Genomic DNA, 25,302 nt, shown 5'->3' with positions numbered 1-25,302 from the left:
ACTGTAAGAAAAAACTGGCAGGATGTGTGTATTTAGTCTATATTTTAAAGCACTTGATAGAAAAGGCGTATGCAAGGTTTTTCCAAACAATTTTTCTGCTTGTTTGTTTGATAACTGACAACAATTTAAGAGTATAATGAGAAAAAAAAAAGGAACAAACTCCCTCTCAAAACTATTGACCTGCTCATCCCAAACCATGTATATGTTGACGGATGGATGTGTGTATTTGTGGATATATGGATTTATACCATGCAGAGAGTGATACAAGCAGTGTTCCATGCCCACCTGCAAAGACTGGAGGGTATAGCACTGTAGTCATTCAGCTCAGGTTCCTCTTGGGACATTAATCTTTCAATTTAAAGCTCTCTTTCCTTGCCTCTCCCTCTTTCCAAACTCTTCCTCAATTTCCAGGCCTTTGTTCTGAAAGGACAATCTGGTTAGAAAAGTTGCCCTCCACTCATAATTCACTGGGAAATGGAAACTGCATCAACAGTGACACAGAGACACTGGAAATACCACTTGAATGAATGAATGGATATGTATGTGTGTGTATTTTAGATCTAAATATACTGTGTGTGTGTGTGTGTGTGTGTGTGTACACAGTAGCAATTGCAAAAAAGGGACCATATTCCTTTCCATACTAAGATACAATGTGATAAGAAACATTTCTGTGCAGGGAAAAAGGTTTCTTCGAATCTTATCACAACACTGTGGCGGGAAAATCAGGAAATGGGTTCACCTTTCAGCAGTCACCACAGTAAACTTCATTGAGAACATACATGCCCAGATACCTCTTCTCTGCACATGTATATGTTAACAGCTAGCCATTCAGCCAACAGGTAACAGAAAGACAGCAGATAGCAAACACATCAATAAGGTGCTCAAAGAAAAAAGTGGCACCCACTTCTGAAATGGATGGCCACGTTAAGGTGCTTCAAAAAAGTTTTTTTTTTTTTTTTTTTTTTTTTTTAGTTTTTATTTCAAACATTAAGAGAGTACTGATTTTCACATGGTAGTTCTGAGTCAGGCCAAGGGTTCTGAGGTTTCTGACATCTTTCACTGAAAAGGGCTTTCACTGTAGTAGTTTTGTTCAGTTTGTTGTGGGCCACTTGAGTTTAAAAGTGTTTTTAATAGCCAGAAACTGAAATCAAATCAACATGACTAAAAGAAATAACTGATGAAATGGTATAGAACATTACTGCATTCGCATTGGATCAAGATGGTTTCGCCCATTTTTCCTCTTTCACTAACACTGTTCCTTTTTTTCCTTGTTACAATCCATTCTTTATGAACATACAAAAATGACCAAAGTCACTGCAAGTAGCTGTTTTTATTTTTTGTGATCTGTTGCAAGAGTCCAACCTTGTTTCCTCTGCTGCTGTTTGTGTAGCATCTGGTTTTGTAATGAGCATCTGGATTTGTAATGAGCATCTGATTCTGTTATGTGCATGTGTGTATATATGCACATATACACACCTATACATGTATAATATATACACTATATATATGTGGATACATATAGGAAGTGTGTATACATTTATACATAATATAGTGTATATTGTTTCAACTGGAGATAAACTGAACTGGGTTCAGACACTAGCACATGCTTAACTTTCCCCTGCTCCCTCTGTATATTTTAAACAGTCTGGAGCTTTAATATTTTTTAAAGTGCATTTTCAATGCAGAAAAACTGTAATCCACTGATTCCTTGGAAAACATTTTTGATGAGAAAAATCTGACAGTTCTCAGCCCCAAGCAAGAGAAACCTGGGTTTTGTCATGCGGGGGGCTGACGTGGCAGTGCCAGGCTTGTGCCTGAGTGATTACTGGACATTCTGGACTCCGGGCACCTTAGCAGCAGCAGCAGCACCTTTATGAGAAGGTGGAGATAGAAAAGGAAGAAGGAAGGAAAGCTCAGATGAGGAAGAATGAAGTATTGTGTTTACATATTAAAATTGCTAACTTTGACTATAATGGATTTGTGCAGTCTCTGTTGGCCTCGGCTAAGAGATGCCATCTAGCCCCTTCCCCACCAACTGACACCAAACTCCCCATGGCCCCTGCATGCTCAAACATCACCCATATGTCCCCACGCCTAAGGCTGATTTCTGTGTCAGCTTCCTGTGGGTGAGTGCCAGCATCAAGTAGGAATAAGGCACCAGAGAAATCAAAATGTTACAAAAAGATGCAAACCCCATTTCAAAGAGCCTCTCCCATTGCTCCATTAAAATATTGCATGTGATACCATTCATTTGTGTGTACCTAAAGTGTGTCAAACACAGTCTCTGAAAGGAACTCGAGGCCCTTCAGCACCAGAGATCTTTAGGAATGCACCTTTTTTCTAAACACACCCACACCCCCCCAACCCCCATGCCCACCCCACACCACAAGCAAAAGCACCAAATTGGGAGAACAAGGCTGCTTGCCATTGCTCACCTCATTTTTGATAAGATCAAAGAAGTCAATGAAATAGAATGTTCAGGAAGTGCTCTGAAATCAAATGGATTTAGGCTGTCATGTACATGGTTACTCAATGCTTTAAATGTCTAAAGAGTGTCATGAAGGGGTTGAAATGTTTGTGTTGAATGTTTAGGGGGAATGTGCTAAATAAAAGTTACTTGTCAAACGATGCCCAAATCTTCCACTAACACATCAACCTCCCCTATCATTTTAAAAAAAAATTGTAAAGAGGAAGAGGTTCGTCTAACTATAAAAGGAAAAGATGAAGGCACGTGATATTATTCGGTCCCACAATCCTTAAGAAAAATGGTATTTTGCAAGTTTGCGTGTGCGCTCGCATACATGAAATGGGAGTCCAAGGGGCCATTGGGGTGGTAGTCCAAGAGAAGCTAGAAAAGGGGAACAAGAGAGAGTTTTTAGACAGAAGAAAGGAGAAAGGAAGAAATAGAGGCCTCTCTTCAGCTTTCTGTCATTGACAGTCTCAATATTCGGCTGCTTTAGAGTCCAGAAAGGAATTTGTTTGTCTTGGTCTAGAAAGTGCCCCAGTTAAATATCTCCAGTTCATCATGGTACAGCTTTTGGTGTTTCCCTTTTCCCTTCCCTCCAGCCAAATGATTTTTTTTTTTTATCACAGTTTTAAAAAATTATTTTTTCAATGTTGAAAAAATATGGAAAAGCTATTGAACAGCCTTAGGGCACTGCCTCTCCATCTTCACAGTGAGCAGATGGATGGACAATCCACAGAGTCAAAGAGGAGGCAGGCAAGATCCCTTGTGCTCAGTGGTCCCTTGCCCCACCTTCCTGAGGGCTGGGGGGCCTTCACACCACCCACAGCCATTTCCCTCCTTTGGGTCCCTGCCCCCCCCACCGCTCCTATCCATGGAATGTGGGCTGCTGAGAAAGGCAGAGCCATGCTAGAGAACGATGATAAGAGTAATAGGAGGGTCTCCGAAGCAGAGGGTGAAGGAGACAGAGGCGTGCTCTCCTCAGGCAGTGTTAGCAGTGCGCTCTCTTGGCAGCCTCACCTCGGGATGGGAAAGCGTGGTTGCCTACTGAGAGGATGAAGTCCCACTCACATTTTACTTCATGAGACCTCAACTCTCAGGCTCACCACCTTTATGCCTCTCTTTGCATCAGGTTGGCCCCCAGACCCTAAGAAGGCAATGATCTGAGATAAAGAGGCAGAGCCCGGCTGTGTCATACAAAAAAAGGGCAACGCACAGCAGGATTTCAGAAACAAATTTAACTTTGGTTTTTCCAACTTTTTCAAACCATAAAAATTAAAGCAGGGTTTTCGGTGGCTTCGGTCATCTGACAGCTGTTATATTTTTCTCATTTGGCAAGGCTAAGGCGGGGGGTGGGGGGAAGAGAAAAGGGGTTTCCCATAATTGGTTGAAGACACAGGGTGGTAAAATGCTTCCACACTTAAACTCACAGTCCAGTGTTTTTGACATTTCATAAATAGCTTTTTTTTTCTCTAAAAAAAGAATAAAACAAGAACAATCCCTTTACTTACTCATCTGAAACAAAATAAACAGCAGTGGGTACAAACTTCTTCTTGTAACAATTACAAAAAACAACAATATAATCCCAACTTTTAACACGCATCTTGAATCAGTTATTTTTTTTAACCTCAAAACTGCAGCATATCCTTAAGGGCAAACTTTTCGATTAGTTTTTTTCTTTTTTTTTTTTTTAAATAATGTCTTCACCAAAAAAACAGTCTTGTACCAATAAAATGCATTCAAAAATAGAAAATATTACACAACAAAAATATGTATCCTTCCTTTCCAAAAAAGATTCTTCACAAAAAAATGTAGAAAAAATTCCAACAATTTTTTTTCCTCTCCTAAACATTAACTTTCAGTCTAGGGCACAATTATTTATTGATTTAAATGTCTGTTTTTGCATAAAACATGGAAGATGCAAAACATTTACTGTATTAGGATTGTGAAGTTACATCCACTCCCACCCCTGCTCTAAAACAAAACAAAACCAGAAAAAAACCAGCAAACATTAAACAAATGATAGTCAGTTGGCTAGGAAAAATATCGCTGTTCTTCTCTTTACTGTGCATTTGTATGGGTAAACAGGCCAGTTTGGTATTGGGGAATGCTGAAGAAGGGAGATCAGGTTTCAAGACTGCATTCAAGAGCTTCTTTAGCATATGCTGATACCAATGAGTCACTGACAGTCCCCAGGTTGTACGACTATCCACTGCAAATTCTCATGAGAAGAGAAACACATGAGGTGGCACATGGGAAGTCAGAGGACTTAAGTGTGACCATGTGTGTACTGTACACATACATCTTGACAAACCACTTTCTCAAGCATATATATATATGTACACACACACACACACACACATATTTGTTACATAGCAAATTTGTTTTTAAATATTTTTTCTCAAAATGGAGCTCAAGCATAGGTTAAAAGGTAATGTGGAAATCCAGTGGTATGAGGAAGGCTGGGGTTATTTCCTCCATACTTTTTTCCACATTTAACCTGTTTGGGCATTAATTGCAATAATGACAAGATCTCTGATCTCAGAGGAATGCTCTTTTCTCTACCCCCATTGAACTACCGGGTTCCTTTTACATTTTCAGTGTTGTTGTTTAAACTATGTATTTTTCTTACTTGATGATATTAATCTTTCATTTGGGATGTAGTTTGTGTTTTCAGTACAAATGTATTTTTTTCATAGCTTCTTTCCCCTGTTGCCTATTTGCTGGTTTTTTCCCTCATGGTTTTTGCTTTGTTTTGTTTCTGATTTTTTAAACAGTGAAATGTGTCCAATTTTATTTCCAGTGCATTAAACAAATTTTAAATTAAAAGAAGAAATAAACGTTTCCCCCCATCTTTCTAAAGGAAATGACTAACAAAAGTACAATATAATAGAATCAGGCATTGCCAAAAATAGCATGATGTGCAACCTTAATTACATCAAAGAAAACAAACAGACAAACAAGAATTATAGAACATAAGCATGAAGGAGCCAAGATTACATAATCCCAACTATGGTATGATTGGCAAGCACTGGTTAAAAAACAGGTAAGGCTACTCTTAGATTTCTAACTCGACATAGTTAACCACTGCTCTTCTGTCTTTTCCTTCAATTTTTAATATTTTACTCCCTAGTTCTTTATATCTTTAAAATGAACAAATTTGTTTTTATATTTTTGGTCTACAGTAGAATTACATATTAATAATATAATAAAAAGATATTTCATTAACAGGTTGGTACTGCATCCATGTGGGGACAATAGAAAAAAAGTACTCAAATAGACATAGCAAATGGACTCTATTCTTATAAAAATAACCACAAATATAAAGAAATTATAATCAGGGGAACAGATTAAAATGAAAAGGGGTGTAGAAAGATATATTTTAGATAATATAAATTCCTGACAAGCTATGCCCTAGAATTGCAGCCTCCAAACCTTGCCCATGATTTCCACCTTTCCATAGCCTCACTTCAAGTTCAAATGGAAATGGAAACAAAATAAAGTGAACAGGTGGTTGAGCCAGCTAAAGCCTCCAAGTTATGTTAGGTGGACAGCAAGACCAGGTAGACAGCATTTGAGAAACTGGCTGGACACGGGGGAGCTGCTAATGGTATTGGTATTTAATTTAGAGGAATTTCCAGCCCACTGATAAAGAGAGAAACCAAGGAACCAAATGACTTTTCTAGTAACATATAATATATGAGATGAAATATAATTCTGTAAGAGAGGACATGGTGGTGAGGTTGGAAAGAAAAGAGAAGAGAAACAGGCAGACTTCGGGCACCATTTCCCTTTGTTTTCTACAATGCATTGGTTTCCTTCTGTTGTGGAGCATTCTTTAGGATTAACTACAGACCCCAATGTCCTCTGAGTAAATATATGTCAGCTCAGCTCCTGACATGATATCCATGCTTATTGGCCTCCTGGAAGGCTGTGTGGCTCTGGAGGGTCCCTCCCCTGCTACCACTGCCCACTGGCCCTTGCCTTCAATAAAGCAGAGAAGGTGTGCAAAGTTTCAATGGCGGGGGCTCTTTACATTAACTATATCTAACTGATGACTAATTCACACAGATGGTTCCATATGGAAACAAAAAATAAAGAAAAAGAACTGGTAAGAATTGAGCTCGGTAGCCAACAAGTGTGACGTTTTCTTCCAGGATAAAAAAACAAAAAGAAGAAGAAAAAGAAATGATATCTGTCAGAAAATACTGCTTTTGGTTTCTTTTAACTTTGAGCTGTCCTTGGTTTTTCTCTCAGTCAGTTGCTCCAGTTTAAAGGAGAGTTTAGAATCTAGTGCAAATATCATCAAATCACAGCATTCCAGAGCAATATCCTGTCCCTTCATCTTAAGTGGATACTATCCCTTCAAACCTCCTCAGAAGACTGGAGGCAATGGTCCAGAAAAGTGTAACTGAATAAATTATTAATCTAGTACTCACTACGACAAGAAAGGCACTATCACAACAGATCAGCCTCCAAGCATTTTCCTTGCCATGGGCATGGGCGTTTCAACCACTCCAGCAATCATAACAAAATCCAGACTGTGACTTTTTCAATACTTGAATTCATTGGCCAGTTGTCTGACTCTCCCACTAGTCACTGCTGTTGGCTCTGGCCACACAGAACGCTGATCTGCACTGTGTACATGCTGCCCTATGTTTCACCAGTGACCTTTGTTTGGTTCTAAATGATTTAGCTCACTCTCTTCCATGGAAGTTTCTTTCTCTCCATCAGTCTCCAGGTCATGACTATGACTCTATTAGATAATTTACAGTGTCAAGTAGTGTCGCTTTTTTTTTTTTTTTCTATTTTTTTAAACCTCTGATCAAATCCAAAGTCATAAAGATAGTTCAGTACATCCTCTGATGACAAGGTCTCCTGTAAATACCATTGTGAACAGAAGGAAAACCAAAGTGTAATCCCTTGACCACCAAAGCATATCCCTTGAGCCTGTTGTAGTACTACTGTCTGGGAGAGAGGAAATTGGGCTCTGAAGATTAAAATCTTTGGTGACAGAACTGGAGTGGATATGCACATTTCAAGGAAGAAGTTTCCCAAAGCCTCATGAGAAGTATCCTAGGACAGTCAATGTGAATATATTTTAAAAAGTCAACCATTTCTTTCTATAGCTTTGGTTTGGTGCAGTCAATGTCCTCTTAGTGATTACCCAATACTTATTTCTAAGTACCTGTTAAACGCTCTGGATTTAGTTTCTTATTTAAAACAGAGATAATGCTTTGAGGACTTAAGGGATTTCTTATGCTAGTTTGGATGGCTCTAAATGGAGTTTTTCTAACTAAGGCTGACAACTTTCTGAACAATGTTTAAACTTGGAATAGTAGACTTGGACGGATAGTAGAGAAGAGAGAGAAAAAGGTTATCAATGTTGTAGTCTTAGGAAAGAGGCCTCAACTGAGAGTTTTCCAAATCGATGCCCCACATGTGATAGTGTTCAGAGAAATTCAACATTAGCAATTTATATGGGTTGTGATCCTTTCCTACGGTGCCAGAACCTTCAAAACTGTCACTTTGGATTCTGAAAGAGTCCTTCAGCATCTTTACTCTTGTGTTATTATTTCCCACACAATCTATTGCTTATCCTGTGATGCAATATTCTTTTATTAACAGTTACTAAAGAGCTGTCAAACTCTGATTACTTTTAAGATTAAAAAAGACAATAAAAATAAATTTAACAAAGAAAAGTTAGGAAAAAACCAATTTCAAAATTAAACTTTTAGGCACTGTTAAGGTCTGCTTAGCAAGGATAGTCTATGATGGAGCAGCTAGCATGGTCTAATCCATCCTCCAATCCTTCCTCCAATGTACAAGTTGGCCTAGCTTGTTTCAAAATAAACCTTTCACTTCACTGGTTTTCAGTGTTTATTGCACTGTTCCCTATCTGTCATCTTAAAGGACTTCACCACATGCATGGCCTTCCTCTTTGGTTAGCCTGATCTAGTTTTCACCCAGGGATGGAGAAGCATACTCAGGCTGAAAGGGTAATTCCAGTATGGACAAGGCTATGTGTTTTTGAAAGGAGCACATCCTACCGCCCTCTGCCACAGCAAAATGTGCACCAGCAAGGGGCTTTGTGGAGTAGGCCAAGGCCAAGACTTCTACATCATACCACTCAGCTTCTTCACTATTAAAACTCTTATTGAGAGCTCAGTCGGAAACCAGACTGGGTAAACTTTTTCTTAAATGTTCTTAATTTGCTGTACTAACTCAGCTTCTTTACAATAAGAAAACAGATCCTATCAGCATGGCGGTTCCTAGGCCTGATCAAGAGTTGACAGAAATCCCACAGATTCTCACCAACCCTGCTAAGATCAAGCACGATGAAAATAACTCTGCATTTTAGTGATGCTCCTACTTTCATAACTTGCCTTTTTCTTTCCCGTACATAACACACTCTCTCCGAGCACAAGTAAATACATTTCAGTAGTGCAATGCAGTGCAGTCATATTTAGTGCAAAAAAAGCCCTATTATAGACCCAAAGCTCAACTCTAAACAGCTCTTACAAAGGTTACCAGTGCTACAAAAGTGGGAAATTCAGTCTATCTCACACTTATGTGAGTCATCTTTTGTTGCTCCTGTTTGTTTCAGTTCAAAGTAGAGAAACTAGCATGCACGTATGTATTTTTCTGTAAAACATTAAGCCAATAGGCAGAAAATAAAAGGAAGTAGTCTAGGTAAAATCAAGGGTATTATTTAGAAGAGGAAAACAGCCGTTTAATGTAAAGGTCAGTAGTGGTTTTTACTTAATAGTTTTTATCATGTCAGATGGCTCTGATGCTAAGGGGAATGGGTACAGAAAAAGATAAAGCTTTCCTGTTTCGTGAAACACAGTCCTAAATTTAACAGTGCTGGGCTTTTATTTTTGAATAGTGCAATCAGCTATTCCTCAAGGGCTACAGGCAGCAGCCACCTTACATAACATAAATAGGTACACTAGGAGCACTCACTTTTCTACATTGATCACTTTTTCCCTCACCTCATTAGTCTCCTATTCTTTTTTTTTTTTCTGACTACACATAAATACAGATATACATACACATACACAGAAATCCTCAAGGCCCCTCTCAGAATGATCAATTGAAAATTGGTACAAATAGCTCAGTGATACACTCACACAGAAGTACAATTATTAAATATAAAAGTGAGAGTCTGCATTGTACCTCTTGTGTTATTCCATAAGAAGAAAAAAACATTCATAGTAGGATTTCTTAAGGAGCTTACTTCTTTCCTAAGATTAGTCTAGAATTAGTTTGGGATGTGGCAATATTGAGTGATTCTGCAAAAATGATTTGTATTTGATCATCCTCAGGAATCTGTCTCTTCAGTTTGTCTGGGTCTTCACCCTCCAAAGTAAGTCTGCTTGTCTGCTCATACCCACACATGCACGCTGTAAATCTCAAGAGAATCAAAGTGTAGTTTAAAATAGATTGTGGGAACAAAGGAATTAAGCATAGTGGGGTCAGCACACTCAAATTACCCTAAAATATCAAGTTACCATAGATTTTCTCTATCACATCAGCTTCTCACCTTTGTTTGCCATGATGAAGATTACTAACACACCTTGCTTTCACCTACTCTGAAAACCATAATTCTTTCAACAGTAGTGCAGGAACAATTTTAATTAGATATATGCAAATCACCCTTAATTTATATCTCAATAGGCTCCTCAAGAAAACTGAGGTTCGAATCAATGGGCCCAAGGAAGAAGTTTAGCGGCTGAAAATACCTTTGAGAATTTTCTCCTACAAATCTACAGCTGGTTCCAAATTAAACTTTGTCCCAAGGACAGCAAGAGCAGAGTAACTAGCCTTTGTTTCCAAAGATTCCCCTAGTTGTGAACATGCATAAAGCACTTTGAACTACAGGAAAATATTATCTGAAATCTGAACTATTATTTTACTTTCAGTGATCTCTCTGTACACTCCTCTTGTGCCCGGAGAGCACATGAGGTATAGAAGTCAGGAGTTTCTAGATGTGTTTGGCAGCATGAAGAGAAATCTTTAATCATAAAGAAGTATAGTTACCTCACTAATTCTTTGAATTGTAATAATGAGAGACAGGCAGTAACGACAAGGGGTGAGTAGTGCTAACTTTCTCTGGTAACCTTGACAATTGGCTTTAGGAATCCAGACCTGTATGAAATTTGGTCCCATCACATTGTCCTGTTCCCTCTTTGTTTTCCTCTGTTCACTTAATTGAAATTGCAATTATTTTAAAGATTGAGCCAAGAATGTCAATTACAGCACAAAAGACAGGTTACAAAAACGTTGTCAGGCTATCTGTTAATTGAGTTGAGTTGAAAACAGTATGCTTTCAAATGAAGTACTACAATTTCCTTTTTTTAAAAAAAAGTTTCTAATTTGTTTTTTCCTTCTTTTGTGATGGAGGGGTATAGATGGGTGAAGTACTGGCAATGCAGTGCCAATCTCCCTCTGTTACTGTTCCCTCTAGTGCCTGGGGTCAGGGCAGGTGCAGGGGTGTGAGGAAGGAGAGAGAAGCAACGGGGAAACAGATGTTTCTCTACTTAAGACTTCATGAACACATACAGTCTTGAAATGGCTAGAAAAGCAACAACTACAATGATAAAAATCAACTGATCAATTGATTTTGGCATTTTAGCAGCACCCCTTCTTTTTCTTTCCTGGGTATCTTGCAGTAGATATTAATTAGAAATACCCAAAGAATTTAATTAAACTAATTTATTCCCAGCCTTATTCCAAAAAGGATTTGAGGAGGCAATAAGGATTGTAGTACAAAAATGCATGGTCTTCATCTGCAATCAATAAAAAATCTATTCTTTGGCCCCAGACATGTTAGTTTAGGTAAATGGGGTTTCTTTCTCAAGGAACAGGTTTTTGTTTTAACTATTCTATCCTCAAAGTAAAGAGAGAATTTCTCTCTTAAAAGTTTATGAGTGCTATTTCAAATGGAAGATAAAATTTTTGTGGAGGAAAAGTTCCTTCATGGTAGGATGGAAGGATTTTCTTTCTAAGGGGAAAATAATACAGTAAGGGTGAGCAGTTATTTGACTGTCCATGGACAGTATCAAATTAAGAAATAAAAATCCTTCGCTATCTTGAGAAGAGAGAGAGAAAGGGAAACAAATCAACAAACAAACTTTACTAAAATACACATTCCTCCAGTTTCAGATTTCTAAAAAGTAACAATTATGCTTAAATCAAGGTTTACAGATAGCAAACAACTGTTTGAATGTGTGAAAGTATTATCCCTTTACTTCACCATGTTTCACTTTCTTTGAAGGAATTGCATCTATGCACACTTATCCTGAAGTCCAGTGCAGAAAATAAACTTGTTTGCTACCAGCCTCAATCTCAGAACATTTCCTAAGCTATATTTGTAAATTCTAGAGCTACATATCTGTAAAATAAGACGCAGATGTTCCACAATGCATTGTGTGTGTGTGTGTGTGTGTGTGTGTGTGTGTGTCTGTGCTGGGGAGGGAGGGGGGAGCAAAGCAAGCTTTTTATGGAGAAAAGAAGAAAAAAAATCTCTGCCTATCCTCACAAATATATACTATAGTGTTTCTGTCTATTATTTTGATGCATTAGTTACTGTTAAGACTATTGATGCTCCTGACAGGTGTCAGCTTGGAAAGACAGGAGGCTCATAAGCAATAATAAATTCACACCCTGGAGTCTCTAGAATATCAAACAGGATTTAGACATTAATCTGAGACTAACACAGAGGTTGTGATGAGAAATTCTGGGTCTTGGGGTTGGAATACTTCTTGGGGAACTAGAAAGAATAGCGTCAAGAAGGCATCCCAGATTAACAGGACCAAGTAAGATCTATCAGAACCAGAGCCTCTCCTCCTCCGTATTATACGTTAAATGATAGCATTTTAGTATTTAAAAGTCTTTCTTCCTTTGTAAGCCAGTGCCTAAGGAGAGGAGTACTTTAGATAAAGAGTACTTTAAGAAAAAAAAAAATACCAGGAGTTAGAATGGACAAAGAAAAAGAAGGATACAGGATTGATTGGGAGAGCATTCCAAGTGAAGATCACAGTCCTAAGCAACGTAAATATTGCCTTTAAGAGATGTTGTTTTCCTACTAGATGCATGCCTCATAAAGGCTTTCAAAGCTGCTATTTATTTCATTGTTCTCTATGGTGTGAGTTGATGTTATAAACTGGTTTGATTAAGATAAAAGCTGGGTCAAGTCTCAAGTCACATAAAAGTACATTTCTGGTATTAAATGTTGATTCTTTTTATTAAAGGGTAAAGCAAGAACTGAAAGCATCCCGCCTATGCACTCAAAACCACATAGTACACGAAATGTCATAGGACTTGTCTTCATTAAAGCTGAGAGGCGATGTGATATCATGGCAAGAACATTGGACCAGAAGTCAGGAAAGACTATGTTACAAAGTTGTTGTGAATGTGACATTATAAGCATCCTGAAAGGGATATACCCAAAATGGTATCAGTCAGTCTTTTGGGCAATGCTCTGGTGACCAGACGGTTGTAATCCACTGCAGTGAGATCTAGCATGACAACCAAATTACATGGTGACTATTTAGGTGCTGGAAAGTGCACTGCATGGCTCTTTAGGTATCCACTTAGCCCTGTTATTATTTTATTTAAGCATATATTAAGTTTATATTTAGGCAATCTCTGGTTGCAAAAACAGACACTTTAAAAACCTTATGAATCTTTTCATCCATTAGTAAGTTACTGCTCACAGTTATAAACCAATCAATGATTTCTTTCCAAAAGGTATTAAATAAAAAAAATTCTTCCTAATTTTTCCTACAATGTGTTCAAGTGGATGTGGCTTTTCTTGTTTGAGAAGAGCTCACTAAGGCTTGAACAGTTATCAAAATTACTTTGAAATGTTACTCTTTTCTTTAGATTCCTATAATCTAAAGTCTGGTAAGTAATTTGACTAGTGGAAACAGTCAACATTCATGATTTTTTTTTCTCCATCATAAGTGGTTTACTCATATCAAGAACTTCAACACTGTGGTATTTAAAAAAAAACAGAAAATATTTTTCTCTTCATCTTTGGCCAAATGTGAAGGTAAGGGGAATTAATGACCTCAGCTAGTACAGCTGACATTTAAAACTGTGACTCAGGTCCTCCCACTCTCCAAAGAATATTGATAAATTTTAAACTCTGAAGCAAAAATGAAGACATGCTTCACTCTGCCTACCAATCTCAAGTTTATGAACTCACTCACTTTAGTGTTCTTTTATTAAATAAAGCTTAAAGAAGGATGTTCAGAATGGGGTAGACAAAGGAAGAGAAATGAATAGTTAGGGGTCATTATTATTAGAGTTTTGGGGGCAGTGATGAAGACGAATAGGTAATTTGAAGTAGTCTTCAAGAGAAAGAAGAAATAAAGGGAAAGGGCTAGGAAAAGGAAACAGGGAAATAATGAAGCTGATATAATTTGGATATTATGTGATCATTAGAGAAGAAACAGCCTCACTAACAGTCAATTCACAATTATGTTTGTCTAGTAGAAATATATTTGCTTGAATACTTTGGAGAACAGATTGGTGATTTTGCCATTATACTAGACATTAGCCCTTTCAAAGCAGACTAAGAGTACGTAGTTCCTTAGTGAATACAAAGGCTTCACAACTGGAGAGCACTGCAGGGAGCCTGGCTAAGGTGAAAAGGGACTTGCTGGAGAGGCACAGCAGAATGGGATGGGATTAGAAAACAACAGTCTATTAGGAAAGATGAAACGAAGGAATTCTCCAGTGTTCACACTGAGAAGCCTTCATATTGGACCAGAGTGAGAAGGTCTTTTATACTGAGGTTTTAAAAAGCTGACTTCCTTTTGTCCTGAATGTAGAAGTAAAGAAGGACACTAGTTTCAGGCACCCAGGATGGTGGAAAGTTTATTCAACTGAGGTTTTCCATATGTTGGGTTGAATAGTGGAGGGAAGCTGAAGAAACTCTTTTATCTGAAAATATGATCTGAAAATATTTATTGTATAGGAAGACAGGATGCCTGATTTCTGAAGTTTCCTTGATGGCCCAACTAAAGAAGAAAGGCATCAAATCCTCACTTTAACAGGTAAATGGAGATCCTGAGGACTGGATACCCAAGAGCCACCATTTTATGGACTCTTCAGATTTAAAAATGTCTCAGATAGATATTTCCAAGTTCTATTTCTATTAGCCTCTGTGGATAAAGAGTTTCTGAAACTCTGGTTTTAGTTTTTTTGAAAAAAAACAAAAAACCAACTCCCAGGAAAATGAACATTGTATTCCAAGCTGCCTCCAGGGAAAGGCTGCAGACTAGTTAAAATAATTCTAAGCGTATTGAAAAAAGAAAGTAGAAAGAACCAGTATTAAAATGAATGTTTGAGAATACAGTGGGGACAACTAGGTAATTCACTGTCTTATGCTTTTCAGAAGACTGGCCCTTTGAAACGCAGCCTGTTATTTTTGGTCAGATCATGTGGCACTTAAGTAGCCCCTTGGTCATACTTTTAAAAGCAAATATAGACAGTGACAGTCCTACAGGGGAAAATCAGATACATTCATATGCACCTCTTTTGTTCTTCAGATATTGAGTGGGTCAGCTAAACAAGATCACTTTGAATGTGAACCTCTTTGTATCAGTCACACCAACAAAAAAGTTTCAAAAACAGTTTTCACTTTCCTACATTTGCTAAGTCTGAGCTTTAACAAATTCTAAAATCCTCTAAAGACAATACTGAAGCTGATAATATAAAAAGCAAATTAGAGCAGTAATGATTATTAAATGCGCCAGATTAACTGCAGCAGTTTGGTGATGGGTGATATATGCAAAGACATAATAGTTCAATCAACTCATGATCATAGGCAGATTCAAAAGTTAAAATGAATATAATGTAATATATATTTCAATATAGAGTTGTTATATATAATGTGTATGTCCTAGGTTTCAGAAATACTGCAATGTAGTGTATTGTACTTAAGTAAGCATACCTAAATAGTAACTCATATTCTTTCAAAGTCACTAGTACTGTTAATTAAAAGAACAAAAACCAAAACAACGATTTTTTTTTTCCAGTAAAAAGAAATACCTATGGTTACAGTCACAGACTTCTTTTGGATACACAAAGACAATATACATTTTAAAAAGTAATAATGACAAAAAAGTGGCAACTGTAAGTAGCCTTACTTAACAGAGGGAGGGGAAAAGTCACCAGAATAGAAGAGGAAAGAAAATGTCCTCTGACTTCTGTAAAGCAGAAATAATCTATAAGTCATAAAAAATAACAAACAATCTAGTAAAAGAAGGGCATGGAAGTGAGAAAACTGAATCCTGAATTCCAGGCCACCAAGCCTTCAGAGTCCATTCATTCAGTACATTATACTAGAGTGGCATTCTGCTTCAATGTTTGAGATGGGCAAGAGCTATCAATTCCTAGAGATTACCAAAAAATATTCCCCCCAATAGTCTATCCGTTTGCTAGACATGGTAAACAACCCACTCCTGGAAAGACTTTGGCAAAGGCCACATTGGTTTCAGGAGACACAGTTTGTGAACTATGATGATATCCTGCGAGTACAGGCAGAATTAGGAAGCTTTAGTTTGAAAACAAAATTTGTGTGTGTGTGTGTGTGTGCACGTGTGTGCGCGTGCGCACTGGGTTGCATAGAGGAAAGGAATGAAGACCTTTGAGCTATGGGATGGCTCAGGCCAAAGTCTGTGTGGGCTTTGCCTGCCTGGTGTTGGTGCCCCCCACGCCCCTCCTCCTCCAGGAGACCTGGGGAGATGCCCTGGACTGCTGCTCCTTTTTGTCTGCTCACCAGTTGAAGACTTCTGTTATACCTTATTATGGAGGAAAACAGCCTGTCCCTGTGGGTTTGCTGTGGATTCAACAAGCTGCATTTGTTTCTCCCAATTCTGAAACATTACAAAAAGCAACAGAGTGGGCAGGTGACTGCTTCCTGGGAAGGGAGCCACAAGTCTTAAGCACAATGTTGGGAAGAGGCAACTGTATCTATGCACAAGGACCTCTGCCTGTGTGTGCTTCATTTGGGGGACACACACACTTTCAGATGACAATAAGTATATACACACACATGTGCACACACATGTCAATAAATCCAATAGAACTGTAGAGTCTGTTAAATGCACTGTACTCCATATAAGCATATTCAAGTTTCTCATGAAAGAGATACATAGAAATTACTGATGGTTGGGCTCCTTCAGAATGCCCTAAAGTCTCATCACAGATACTGATGCACTCAACTAAGGCAACAAAGCAGAAGCAGATATGTGAGATATGTCAGAGCTTTGACTCCTAACCAGAAGTTCGAAAATGTATCTTGTTGTCACTGGGCAATATGAATGTGAAAGTTTTGTGCTGAGCGAAGCTCACACTGTGTGTGCACATGTATAAATAATGTATACTCATTTATAGACATTTTGGACAGCAGTGGTGACATACTGGATGGGTGAAGACTGTTTCATTACTTGAATCTACATATAAACTGCAATGATTTTGCTGGGTAATAACAACTGTTGCAACACTAGTAGAAACAGATGCCCCCAAGGTTTTCTCTCTTTTTTTTTTTTTCTCTCTTGGAGGTATCAAAATCTCATTGAGGCATTCTAAACCAAAGAAACCTCTGAATTTGAAAGAGGGTTAGTAGGGACTTTTATACCCTCATTGGGCATCCCAGAAGCTGGGACTCTCAGGACTGTGGCTAGATTTTTGCCTATGATCTGCAGATTATGCTCTTGCACCGAAGACTTGAAAGTTATGAGTTTGCATTTAAACAAAGAACCACCAGATAAAAGAGATGCTCTCTAAAACTGAGGGAAAAAAAAGTTTAGAGATACATGCTATAGATAAAGAAAGCGTTTTGCTGGGATTGTTCTCCGTGTTAAGGAAATGTTTATAAACCTAGTACTCCCAGGCACCTGTGATTGCATTTTCTAGGATTCTATTTAGTACTATGATGTCCATTTTACATTCAGCCCTGACCTATGTCACTGAAATAGAATAGGAAATAGCAGCCACTATCTGAGAGTAGTCAGTTCTAGAGAAGTTTGGTGCCTCCCCAAGAAGTCACTATTTCCATAGTCCTCCATCACGAATAGTGCTTATTTTTGTGATAATGTAACTATTAAACAGCAAGAAGTGCCTATAACTTCAGAGCTTTCTCATTTCTGTATCTTTTGTCCTCTTCCCAGGGCTTTCTGATTTAAGGCAATAATGCTATACTATAAGTAGCCTCTTGTGAAAATACCTTAATTGAGGTCACAAGATCAGATTTCAGTCTGAAAGTCTACAGTTTATGGAGCAAAAGGTGGGGCCTGAAGAAACCACTGGAATGGCAGGTGTTTTAGTCAGTGGTGTAGAAAGATGATGTTTCTTGTTTCAACCCCGGCATTTTTACCCCTCATGCAGTGAGGAGAAAATACATAGTTCTGAAAAAGAACCCACACTACGTAGCCCTAATTTTCTACCTCTTCACTCTAAAAAGGATGGAAACAAACCCTACTATTCTAGAACCATTCCTGGGGATCTGCTAAGGTACACTGCTGACTGCTATAGACTCAGTGTTAAAGGACAAAAAAAAAAATCTTCAGAGACTTAAAAAAGTCTTTGGAATATTTTGGTCAGGCTAGATCATCTTGATACTCAGTGCTAGAAACGATGCTTTGGATTAGTAATTTCCACATTCTGAGTTTACAGGAACACTGAGTCACCACAGCCTTTTCTCTTATAAAGGTTTAAGTGATATAAGAAATAGCAACTCTACACAGAAAGCCCTTGGGAATATGAAAATATTCTCTCTCAAGAGCAAGGGCTCTTCCATGCCCCTTTTCTGCCTCTATATGTAGCCTGAGTACCAAGGTAGAGATTGCTTTTGAAAGTTTGCCCTATGTAATCTGTTTCCTGGGTACCTAAGAGAACAGCCATTTTCTTCATGAAAACACAAAGAGGGGAAAGAGGCTGCTGCTGCTCCAGTAGGAAGTTATGTCTAGCCCCAGAAAGCCTGGTGGCTGGGTCAGCTCAAGCACTCTCTTCATGCACTGCAGGCTCAGGAGGCATTGGGTTCTTTGCTTTTTCTATGGAATTAGGGAGCCTTTTGAAATTCTAGTACCCCCTTCCTTTTGTTTGTCACCAAGTCACATGGTTCTGTCTTCAGTGTCCTATTTTTTTTTTAATTTCTTTTTCTGAGGAACAAAATTGGCCATTTAAATAAAGTTCTTTTCCAGTGAGTAAAGAGGTTTCTCAGAGCCAGAAATCACTCAAAAGAGAGTCTGTCGACCCTACCCATGGAAAAGCCCAGAGATTTCTCTAACCACTTCTTGCCAAACTTCCTAGTTTTGTGATTGGATGTTTCTTGGTTTAGCATTGTTTGGTGCTGAATACATTTTGCAATTCTTTTGTTCTCTGCCCTAGAGCTTCCATTACCCTGGACTTCAACTCATTACCAAATTAAAGAATTCTTTTAGAAGATTTCTTTTAAGAGTCAGGTCACAACAGAAAGGGCACCCTCCCGTTCTCCTAAATCTCAAGGGCATCTCGGGTTGTGTCTGCTCTTAGTTGCACCTTCCTTTTGTTCCCTTTTGATGCAGCAGCACACTGGCTACAGCAGAGGCAGACCTGATTTGATTATCTGATACCTTTTCTGCAGAAACATATATCCCCTGCTCCCAGCCCCAACTAACCAAATAACATCTTCTAGAACAACAGAGGAAAGCTCTAGAATGGGTGTATATCCTGTGACTCCTGGCCAGATCTACCTTGCTCCCTGTTTTCCTAGAGGTCACAGGTGTTAGAGCATTATGGAGGAGCCCCAACAAGGAAGCCACATAAGCTTTTACTATGTTTTCTCAGGAATCGAAGGGGTTTTATAAGGGGCATACGGCATTTCTGACTTCTGTGCTGAGAGAAAACATTGAGTTTTGGGCATGGGCAGAGCACAGACAGCTGGTGTGCTTGTGTGAGGGAACTACATATAGCTCAAGGCTTTAGGATTGAATATGAAACAAACATACCTGGAGGAAAATTTTCTCTTTTCATTTGCAGAATTCACAAATTCTTACTGTTCATGGGTTGAAAAAGAGTATTTTTGGACCTTACAGAATATTTTGGTGATGCAAAATAAAACCCTTATGATTTTTAAATACAGCAAACCCAAGTCTTTCTAAGGCTAAGAGCTACTGTGATCTCTAAGATGACTAGGAATGAACTGCAGCTAGAATATGAGCAGGAAACTATCCAGCACACTTAATCATGGCACAAATAGATTCAAAGCATTAGGAATTTGGGAAGAGAACAGTTTATAGTCTTTAAGACTGTTATTGGGAGCTAAAGTTTACCACTCAATTAAAATATACAGGAAACCATTTTGATACAGAGATTTTCATTTCAGATTTTTTTTTTTTTTTTTTTGCTTAGCTTGTTTCTCAGTTTTTCCCCCTGTGTAGAGTTCTATCAGATCCATGTATTCCAATTATTTTCTTTTTCAGGATCATATTTCACACATTTGGGGGCCTTTTTTGTACAAATGTTGGCATTTAATAAGGAAAAATTGCCCATGATGCTGAGATAATACCAATGTTTTTAGTGCTAGAAAATATTATTTTTTATAACCATATCTAAATATCTTGAGATAAAAATTCCCCTTTGACTTTTTTTCCTTTCCCTTGTTTGGCAAATTCCATTATAAAATTATAAATTGCTAAAATGTGTCCTTTCCATACTAGTTCTTCTTCCTTGTACTCATCCTAAGAAGTCTTAAATCTGGAACATTTGCTTTTATCTTATCTATCTGCTTCCTGGCTACTAGAAAGAATTTTTTTTTTAGCACTGATATCACCCTACCATGAAGTTCCAAATGTAAGATGACTGTAGGACTTGAAACAAAAAAAATTAAAAATATCCACACTCATTCTCTCATTTTGAAGCAAATGTCTTTCCCTATTTCTAAAGATATTTGTGATTGTTTAATTTAAAAGTGAGAACCGACAATCTAAAAGCATCTCCATCCTTTTGAAACAGGTCCAGATTGGTTTATTTCCTAAAACGTCAGTTTGGAAAGTGGCCATTTGATGGGCCAGGAACATAGCAATAAACAACTACCTCTTTGCTCCTCCAGATTAGATCTGCCACTGTAATCCAGCTTCTTCCTCTTTCCACAAAATAATTTGTCAACTATTTTAGAATGTGACATGTTTGGGAAGGATAAACATACAGTAGAAATATGTCTACTGCTATGCGAACCTGGCTAGTCCATTTTGTCATGGACTACAATGATTATATCACCTCATTAAGAATTCTTTAGGGATCCTCCACCCCCTCTCCCCTCCACTTTTTTTAAAGAGACACTTCCTTTACAGGGAAAGGATGATAAGACTCCTCAGGGTTTTAAGTCACCTGCAGCTTTTTCTCTACATGTTCTACCAAAAGAAAAGGTGGATTCTAACCCAATTGCTTAGCATTTTACATGGCAAATCAGCATTAAGGCAAATGGGTCTATCTCAGATTTGAGAAACAGAAAGCTACATGTGGCCCATAATGGCACCTAAGATCAACTTTTCAGGAGGTATTAGTGAAAATTCTTCCTACTTTGCTAAATTTGAACAAAGACACTTTCAAGTCTACTACTGTTAAACAGTTAAACATATTTCAAAGTGGTTTTTGGCCTTCTCTCATTTGTAACATGTATTGAGTGATTTCATGTCATTATCTTCTAGCTTTAAGAGTTTTTTCCTTAAGGTCAATCTTCTCTTTTTATTTTATGGGTGGAATCACTTGTTTTCCAAAATACCAAAACAATTCCATGACATAGTTAATTAACTAATGCTCCCTCTATTGGTGGTAAGTGGAAATATTAGTTTTACAACACTGATCTTTTAAAAAGCAAAATTAGCAATAGAAAAATGAACTTACTTTATTTTGGAAGCTGTTCCTCACTAGCTGTTAAAACAGGTCAGTTTTGGACACACAGTTCTTGGTAGGACTCCTCTTAAAAATCACAATAGGTTATACTCAATAGTCAGTTAACCACCCAAGTGTACATTAAAACTTCTAGCAAAATATCCACTGAATTAAGCACTGTGGGACCAAATCAAACTCACAAACACTTCAGTTACACTAACCTTACTAAGCGTCACAAAGAACTTATGAAAAAGATCCAAGTTAACCAAATGTCTGAAATATATGAATAAAACCAATTTAGTCATTACAGAGTTGTTTGTGTTGGAAGATTTTCCCTCGTTTGCTGCACAGTTTTTGTAAATAAAATGCTGACAGGAAAATTAGAAGGAAAATTAAATTAAAATGTAATGTAATTTTGAAACTAAAATACTCTCTCCTTTCTTCTTTTTAAAACTGTAGTTTGGTGTTTTGCTTTGTTTAAAGATTTGCTTTCCCCTAAGTGTGTTACAATATGCCCAGCAATGAAATCACTTTGGGAGTTTTAGCTAGGTTTAAGAAATCCTATATTTGAGCTGGAATCCCTTCAGGACACTGTCTATAATGAAAATATCTCTATTATAATACCTTGATCAGGACCGAGGAGAGAAATCCCAACTAGGAAGAGAGAGTGGCATCTGGTATGATGCAATAGATTGGTGGTCTTTTGAATAGTGGATGTTGGCATCTGGGAATTTTTTAATTTCCCTAAAACCTCTCTAGGAAGCAAGCGTTAATTAGTCATCTAAAGAATGATCATCTTATTTAGCCCTCTTAACCATGGTGGAAATAGTCAGAAGGTGATACTTGAAAGGAAAAAAGTAATTTTGGCATCAATGCATCTTGATCTGTAACAGGCTTCTCATAATGATGCTCTTTGCAGTTGGGAAGGGTGAGGAGCTATGGCAGAGTTTTATGAACTCCTCTTCCTGGCTGATCACAAAAGAAAAGACCCCATTTATCAAGACTTCTAGACTACTAGTGTTTCACCAAGAAAAAAAGTAGAGTCAATAGAAATTCTAGAATTGTAAGATCTCAATGAAATTCTGGAGAAGCAAGCAATCTCTGAAAGATAAAGTCTCTTCCATGAAAAAGAACAGAATTCTAGATGGATCAGTTGAAAAAAATTATTCAGTGGGGCAACTTAAGCTTGCTAAAGTCAAAGAACTACATATCAAAATACAAAGCAGCAATTCAAATTACAGCAGGGATGGGCTGGCCACAGAGGCCCTCATCAACCCAGGCAATACTTAAAATAATAAAAATTAAGAAAAATTAAAAAAAATATGAAGAAAATATCCTTCCTCTCTTTCAAATATAACTATAGTTGCCTTTTATTCTTTCTATCTGGAAGCAGTATCGCTAACCTTAACAGTCTTGACTTACCAAAAAATATATATATGTGTGTGAAATAAAATAAAAGAGAAGGAATTGGTGGCAGTGTATGCAAAACCAAAATGAAAAAAAAATTACTTTTAACAATTTCACTTTTTTTGTTTTTTTTTTACACAAATACTGTTGTAAATATATTAAAAAAATCAGCATTCTATCTGGTAAACGTCACTTTTGCCCCTCTATAAAATTTTGAATTAAAAAAGCCTCAAGAACTTTTTATTGTTCCCCCCACCCTCCATTTCTCTTTCTTTTTCTCTTCCACAAGAATATATCCTGACACTTTTTTTTTTTTTTGCAAAGATTGTTGGAAATAATCCTTCTCTTGTACCTAGAAACATAGGTGCACATTTCTGATATCTTTGTTTTATCCGCATTCCTGCCTTTCATGAAAGTCCCTCTTGATTGTGCTGAGGCTGTGGCTCAGCGAAGACACTGAATAAATACGATAGCCACTGTTGCTTGTTGCTTGTCCAAGTCTTCCTGGCTTCTGCTGCAAGAGGGGGATATGGAAAAGGTGGGCCAGGGTGTGTGGACCCGGGCAGAATCTGGGGGAGAAGCCTGCCATTCGTCTTTCTTTCCCACACCACCGAACCCACTGCCCTTCCCACCCCCACAGCCCTTTTATGAAATCAGACAACGTGGTAGGTGGAAAACAGCAGGGCCTTTCCTCTGGGTTTTCAACCAGAAGTGATATTCCACAGTTTTAACTGGTTACTGTGAAGTCCAAGCGGCCAGAATTGTGAAAATGTCCACTGAAACACTGCAAGCGGTGTACTTAAAGACAGTAGGCCTTTTAGATTTTGTTATATAATTTTTGTAGTGCTCTTCACAAGTGGAAACTTTTTTTTTTTTTTTTACTTTTTTTTAAAAGATTTTTTTGTAAAGAAGGGTTGTATTTAGAGGCCAGTAGCTAGAGATCCAACCAGTGGACCTCCTGAAGCACTACCAGGCCTTAAGGCCACCATCCGAGGGAGACTGGGAAAACTATTATTCACCCAAGCCTCCGGAAATGTAATGTACCAGCAGGCAAAAAACAGTTCTTCATGTAGTACAAAAGGAAATGAAACAAAAACAAAAACAGAAAGTAAAAATGAAACCAAAACATTTCTTAAATTCTAGTGCCATAGCTTTTTTGTTTGTTTGTTTTTTGTTGTTGTTTTGTTTTGTTCATAAGAAAGAGAGAAAGGTACTACTTATCCGTCAGACACATGCATCCTCATGTGGTCGTTGAACTGCTCGATTTGGTCAAACTTTGCTGGGCAGACGGAGCAGACGTAAGTGGTCCCCTCCGTGCAGGCCACCACACCTGGGGGGCCAGCGCGGGCACCTGGGGGTGTGCCTGCAGGGGGGGTCCCATTGCTGGCACTGTGCAGGGCCACGTGTCGCTCCAGGAGGGTCTTGTGAGAGAACTTCTTTTTGCAGATGTAGCACTCGTAGGACTTCTCTCCCCTGTGGAGGCGCATGTGCACGTTGAGGGAGCTCTTCTGGGTGAAGCGCTTGTTGCAGATACTACACTGGTATGCCCTCACTCCTGTGTGTGTCACCATGTGCTTGATAAGGTAATCCTTTAAGGAGAAGGAGCGCCAACAGATGCTGCATTGGTGGGGCTTCTCACCTGTTGATGTAGGAAGAGACAGCAAGCAGGAAAGAGCGAAATATAGCAAGGGATGGAGAATGAAGGAGAGAAAAACAAGACAACAAAAAAGAAAAACAGAACAATTAAAAAAATAAAATCTGATTGCTCCATGGATCATTCTTGATTGAAAAGTCCAGGCCCTCCTAGCCTCTCACGTGCAGAGAAATTTTGCTTTATGGTGATGCCGGGACAGTTTTGCTTTCCATTTCCCTATGCCAAAATGGCTTTCTTGGAAAGCTACCAGATATTCCCCACTAAAAGTCTTTCAAGTCACTCTGTGGAAAACGGAGGGCGACTTTTCAAGGGGGTCACTTTCAGTGTCCTGATTAGGGGATTTTAGTGTTTCCCATTAACATTATCTAACAAATATAAGAAATAAGAGAGAAGAAAGATCTTTGGAGACATGGGGTGCTCTAGAATCCTTGAGAACTAAGGATATTGGTCACTACAGCTTGGTTCCTTGGGGAAAGTCCCCACTTCTAGTAGTCTGTCTTCTAAATACATCTACGTGTTGATTGTGAGTTTTGAAAATATATGCCAACATAGGAACAAGTCATTTTGAAGAGTTATACTTTCAAGTTTATCTGCTTTAGCTTTAGACAGAAATCTTCCTAACATGCAACTTAAGGGTTAATTGCCTGTTCTCTATTGACTGTACTGAGCTGCAGATTGGCCTCATCGGGTGTAGAGGCTGAGTAGGCAGTGGGCAACATGATGATATCAGACTCAAATGGTCCTATTCAAATCTGGGCACCAACACACTATACACCACTCTGACAAATCACCAAATGCCTCTAAGGTATATAGTCGTACTTACCTCATTGTGCTGGTGTTGACATAAAATACATATGAAATCACTTTGCAGACCACCAAGAGCAGT

The 25,302-nt window shown here is 38.2% G+C and overlaps 1 protein-coding gene across 25 annotated transcripts in view; it reads right to left on the bottom strand.

Annotated features, from left to right (window-relative positions):
- Nucleotides 1-938: 938 nt before the first annotated feature.
- The window catches only part of ZBTB20 (zinc finger and BTB domain containing 20), an 845,365-nt gene continuing 821,001 nt past the window's right edge, over nucleotides 939-25,302 (bottom strand). For 21 of the 25 annotated variants that reach the window (XM_033211209.1, XM_033211197.1, XM_033211201.1 and 18 more), the window contains one exon: nucleotides 939-24,401. In XM_033211209.1, coding sequence (XP_033067100.1) covers nucleotides 23,980-24,401 — 422 coding nt within the window. In that variant the 3' untranslated portion in view covers nucleotides 939-23,979. The remainder of the gene's footprint in view (nucleotides 24,402-25,302) is intronic. The other 4 variants (XM_033211198.1, XM_033211200.1, XM_033211191.1 and 1 more) reach the window with 1 other exon arrangement.

This window comes from Trachypithecus francoisi, unplaced genomic scaffold, assembly GCF_009764315.1.
Source record: "Trachypithecus francoisi isolate TF-2019V2 unplaced genomic scaffold, Tfra_2.0 Lachesis_group0, whole genome shotgun sequence".
Taxonomy (NCBI): domain Eukaryota; kingdom Metazoa; phylum Chordata; class Mammalia; order Primates; family Cercopithecidae; genus Trachypithecus; species Trachypithecus francoisi.
This window is presented reverse-complemented; position numbering and strand designations above follow the sequence as displayed.